This window comes from Microtus ochrogaster, linkage group LG1 (assembly GCF_000317375.1).
Source record: "Microtus ochrogaster isolate Prairie Vole_2 linkage group LG1, MicOch1.0, whole genome shotgun sequence".
Lineage (NCBI taxonomy): Eukaryota > Metazoa > Chordata > Mammalia > Rodentia > Cricetidae > Microtus > Microtus ochrogaster.
Window position 1 is genome coordinate 33117483 of NC_022027.1, and position 5424 is coordinate 33122906.

A 5424-nucleotide genomic window follows, 5' to 3' on the forward strand; every position below is an offset into this window, starting at 1 on the left:
GATTCCTAGCACCCACATGGTAGTTCTCATCTGTCTTTAACTCCAGTCGTGAGGGGTCTGATGCCCTCTTCTGGCCTCTGAGGATATTGCATGCACGTATCACAGACATACATGCAGGTAAAGCACCCGTACCACATTAAAGTGGGAGGGGCGTGAACAAGCATGGGGATAAAGGATGCGGGAGTAATCATAAGGACACGCTAGAGTCCCGTGGACTGGAGCTGTGTGGGTTTACATGTAAGAGCCAGTGCTGCTGTCTGGTCGTGTGTGTGTGTGTGTGGGGGGGAGTTCCCATAAATGTGCAAACCCACAGAGGCGAAGGAACTCTGCAGTCAGCTCACTCAGCCTCGGGAGGGAGGGGGATGCTCCCGAGCTGAGGTGTCCACAGGTGACCAGCTCTCCGCTGTGTCACTGCCTGGCGGGAAGGGATCTGACCAAACACACTGTTCCTTGATGATTTCTACCCAGTGAACAATGAACAGATTAACCCTGCTGACAGGAGGCTGTGTTCTTCCTGGTCTAATGGAGGGCCTAGTCAGACAGCATTCCAGTAGAGCCGTCTGCACCTAAAAGCAGCACCCTGGTGACACGGGAGGGTGGGTTCTTTGGAGGAAGCTTTTTAGCAGTGAAATAAAATGAGTATTTGCCAACATGTTCTCATGTCTAAGTTTTTTCTTTTAAGATTTACTTTTATTTCTTATTCATGCGTAATGCATTTTCTATGAACATACGCCATACATGTGTAGATGCCTATGGAGGCCAGAGGACATAGCAGCCCCTGAAGCTGGAGTTACAGGCAACTGTGAACCATCCCACGTGGGTGCTGAGACCGGAACGCAGGTCCTCCGGAATCGCAGGACATGTCTAGCTTTTTTTTTTTTTCTTAAAAGCTCAAAGTGAAGGACCAAACTGACCACCATGACTTCCTCTTAAGTGGATATCGAGGAGTCATAACACAAAGGCAAATGCTACGTCGACGTCGACGGGAGTTACAAGCCACCCAGCCAGGTCTGAGTTTTGACTCTTTGATGTGAGGTGAGGTGGAAGCTGCCCAGTCATAGGAGCCCTCAGTCAGCCACGTCCCCCTGGAGGCGTGAGGCCTGGTTAATAGACAGACCTAAAGCCCTCACCTCTCAGTTTAAATGGCCAGATGACTTACCTTTCTTGACTGGTATTTCGCGTAAGGCGTCGAGCACTGTAATTCTGGCCGAGGCTGAAGCCTGTCCTTGGGAGTTGGCCGCCTGGCACTCATACTCTCCCGCGTCTCCCTTACTGAGAGGAGACACCTGTGAACGATAAACGCTCTTTAGTTCTCTGTGGAGGGCTCCTCTTCTCAGAGGCTTCCATCACACGGAGGGTCCCTCGGGTGAGCAGAAGGTTGGGAGTGAGCTGCTGTGAACTGCTGTAAAGTCCGGTGCCAGGGCCTGTGGGGCTCTCCTATCCGAATGTCACAGGTGGCTCTTGATCACAGCGTGAAAGCTGAAATTTGGATAGCTGCACATACCTGCTGGAGGGGAAGCCATGCTGGGTGCTAGGATCTGAGTAAAACTCACAGGACCAGCGGTTGAGTGAAATCACACACTTGTTAACCAGTAACCGAAATCAGTGCTTGAGCTGTTTAGTTCACCGTGAGGATTCTGTTTCGAACTTAGGCAGACAGAATTCTCTTATTTTTTCCTAAGACAAAGTAACTTCAGCTCCTCCATTATTTCCCGCATTTGTGTCTGCAGCACCACGCCAGGGAAGCTCCCAAGAAATGGGAGGAATTAGTCTGGGGCAGGGGACCCATGACGTGTGCCAAGTACTGTGTCCGCTGCTGAGAACGAAACTTGCCAGCTCTCGGTACTACTCACCAGCACCCAGCCAGTCACTTCATGCTTCTCTGGACCACCGCGGGTCTGGATAGCCAGGTTTTCCCGGTCACCAGGCAAGAGTTCTGTCCTTTGGACTCCAGAGTGGTCCCTTTTTACCTGAGAAAACAGAAGGAGAGGCTTGGTTCTCTGCAGAGAAACATCAAGTTGGAAACCACATCCTAGACCACACAAGGTGCCCACCAGACTGTAATTCGATGAAGCCAGCGATCTACTCGGACCCTTCCTTTTCTAATACTTGGGAAACAGTTGTTTCTTCCACTTTAGCAGTGTGGTCTTTTGTTCCGAGACAGGGTCTCACTATGTAGCTTTGGCTGCCCTGAAAGTCAGAATATAGATCTGTCTGCCTGTCTCCCAAATGCTGGGATCAACGGTGTGTACCACCGTACCCAGCTTTTAAGCACCACCCACTAAAGCCCTTGGACAGTTCGCTCCTTGGTTCTGAGCTTTTTTTGTCTTCTGTGCCATGTTGGACTGGCAAGTTGCTAGTTTGATGTTTGGGACCTTGGGGGTCCTTCCTGTAACAACCTCATCAAAGAGAAGCAGAAGCTGAAGTCCAGAACACCGTCTACCACTTGCTCTGAGGGCTAAGGAATCATGAAACAATTCCTGAAGATCCTAACCCCAAGGCGCGTGTTGCCGTGATAAAGCCTGCCTGTTTCTGTTCATACCACGGCTAGATGCAGAAGGCTGTGGGTGAAGGGGAAATTCGCTTCCCTTGGTGTGTGGCCAATCCTTACTTCATGTCTGTCCTTTCCCACCTATTTTGAAGGTCAAAGTATGTTAATAAGAACTCTGGAAAATATGTAGAGAACATAGAAGGCCCTGTTTTGGGGTAATACATTTAGCAGCTCAGTTTCAGTATAAATATTTTAAGGCGTGTGGTAACGGAATTAAAAAAGTACACGAAGCAACAATATTCTTTAATTCCATCTAGGCCTCTTTAAGAGCCAAGGCAGTGTTTATTTTGATTGTCTTTGTAATGACACGACCGTACAGCATCAGGTTTTTTTCCTTCTATAACAAAGTGCATGCTCATCTTTTTCTAACTTCCCCTCGTGTTCCCCGAATGCTGACAGAAAATGAGGTATCTAGTGTCTCAAATGAAAGCTATGAGGATGTGCACAGACAGGCATTTTTTCCTTGGAATCCTCCTAGCTGCTGGTGAAACAGTTCATGTTAATAAAATAGGTACTATCTGGGGAGAAGTAGTTTATCGCCAGAGCCTGCAGACTCCGTGTAGGGTAGACAGGGACCAGAGCGTCCCTGTGGCTAGCTGGCTATCCAGTTCAGCTCACAGGGAGCTCTAGGTCAAAAAGTAGGGTGCAGATCAATTAAGGGAGACACCAATGTCACCTTCTGCCCCCCTCCCACAAGGATTCTTTGAAAAAAAATCCCATTGTTCACAAAGGTCAACTGGGGGAGAATCAGAGAGCCCGTGAGGTCATTGAGGCATATCTAGCTGTTCTATTTTAATCTGTTTTACAGGATCTCTTGACGCTTAGCCCAGGCTGGCTTCAGACTCACCACCCTCCAGGCTCCGTCCCCCCAGGATGTACTTCATGACACCTGGCTCAGAGTTTGATTGGGTTACAACAGACTTTTCCAGAATGTTATTGTAAATAAGGGACAGCTTTTAAAAAGTGCCAACGACTCCAGAACTCTATACATCTTTGGATGCAGTTTCTTGTTAGCACTATTATTTTAATTCTCTTAATGTGCATACATGTGAGTTTGGGTACCGTTGGAGGCCAGAAGAGACAGTTGTGAGCTACCTGGCTGGTGCTGGCACCAAACTGATGCCCAGCCCACGGTCCTTGCCTTCTCACCCCTCTGGTTTCTGCTCAGACTGCTGGGATTATAGGCTTCTGTTGTCACACATGTCCAGCCTCTAGTAATCTCTTTTATCCAGACCCTGCTTCTGTACTTAAACCAGATCTGAAACAGCATGTGATCTGAAATAGGTCTGAATTCCTAACAGTCTGTCTGTAGGAGTGGCCTATGCAACTGTCTGGGTCAGTGACTTCAGATATTTTGCCATGGCCCAAACAAAGCAATGTTTTTTTAATTTTTAAATTTTATTTTATTTTATTTTTTGTTTTTCAAGACAGGGTTTCTTTTCTTTTTTAAAAATTGCTTATTTAAAGAAATAAAACATAACCACCTCAGAATCTCAGAATACACTATAATAGTTCAGTTTATTTTACCTACTACATATTAATGTGTTTGCTTTTGTAAGACATGGTTTCCCCATATAAGCCAGACTGGCTTCAATCTGTGACCTTCCTCAATCTCCCCTAAATACTGTGGTATTTAATGCACTAGTTTTAATGCCTGACATATATTATCTTTTGTTTCATTTTGGTTTTAAGTTTTTTGAGAGAAGGTCTTAGGTAGCCCAAGCCAACTTCAAACTTGCTATGCAGTTAAGTCTGTCTTGGAAACTGATTCTCTTGCCCCATCTGCCGAGTGTTGGGATTATAGATGTGAGCCACCACGCCCTGTTTATCTTTTAAAAGAACAAGTTAATGCTATAAACAAACTATATTTCCAATAAAATATATGTATTTTCTTACTTTTCTCCACTCCCCTCCCTCCCTTTCCCCTCCCCTTCTACCCTCTCCATGGCCCCCATGCTCCCTTGCCTTTTTCTAGGTCCCATGTAGTTTAGATCCATGTATGTCGAGACAGGGTTTCTCTGTGTAGCTTTGGAGCCTGTCCTGGAACTAGTTTTTGTACACCAGGCTGGTCTCGAACTTACAGCTTCTCCTTCCTCTGCCTCCCGAGTGCTGCGATTAAAGGCGTTCGCCACCACTGCCCAGCACAAAGCAATGCTTTTTAAAGTATGTTGGGATTTGGGATATATCAAACTGTTATATGATACCTTAATAAGAAGTAAATGTGATGCTTTGACAGATTCTGAGTTCTGGTTTTTATTTCCCATGAGAACGCGGGTAGCAATCCCTATATTAGTTCCACGTCTCCTTGATGGTTGTATGCTGCCGTTCGGAGCCCTTTGCTTTTGGTCATGTGTGAGGCATGGCACACTGAAAAGGTACAGGAAAATCCCCGGAGCTTCCCACCTTGGTATTTACTCCTTTCTAGTTACCGAGGAAACTTTTTTTTTTTAAGACATGTAGCCCAGGCTGGCCTTAAACTTGTTAAATAGCTAAATTTCTGATGCCCTTCCTGCCTTGACCTCTTGAGAGCCGGTATTACAAGCCACGTGGCACCATGTCCTGCTTCTGTCATGCTGGGGATCCAACCCAGGGCCTCACACATGCTGGGCAAGCACTCTACCAACTGACTGTGGATCCTCCCACAGAGGATATGGTTTAGAGCCCTAGCACGTGCTAGGCCCTAAGTTCAACCCCCAGCATCGCAAAAATATACAACAAAACAAGCACTCAGAAACTGAAAACTTTTTTTTTTTCTTTTCAGTTCTCTCTCTTTAACTCCCTAGCCCTAGCTCCCCTCCTCAATGACTGGTGTCCCTAGGAGGACCGGCCTATGTAGACACCAAAACTTCTGGGTGTTCCTGGGAAGACCTGTC

The 5424-nt window shown here is 46.7% G+C and overlaps 1 protein-coding gene across 2 annotated transcripts in view; it reads right to left on the reverse strand.

The window, feature by feature from the left end:
• The window catches only part of Igfbp7 (insulin like growth factor binding protein 7), a 61256-nt gene that overhangs the window by 1676 nt on the left and 54156 nt on the right, over window positions 1-5424 (reverse strand). For both annotated transcript variants that reach the window (XM_005359385.2, XM_013350796.2), the window contains exons 3-4: window positions 1854-1970; window positions 1160-1286 (exon numbers count right to left, since the gene is read on the reverse strand). In XM_005359385.2, the coding sequence (XP_005359442.1) occupies window positions 1160-1286; window positions 1854-1970 (244 nt within the window). The remainder of the gene's footprint in view (window positions 1-1159; window positions 1287-1853; window positions 1971-5424) is intronic.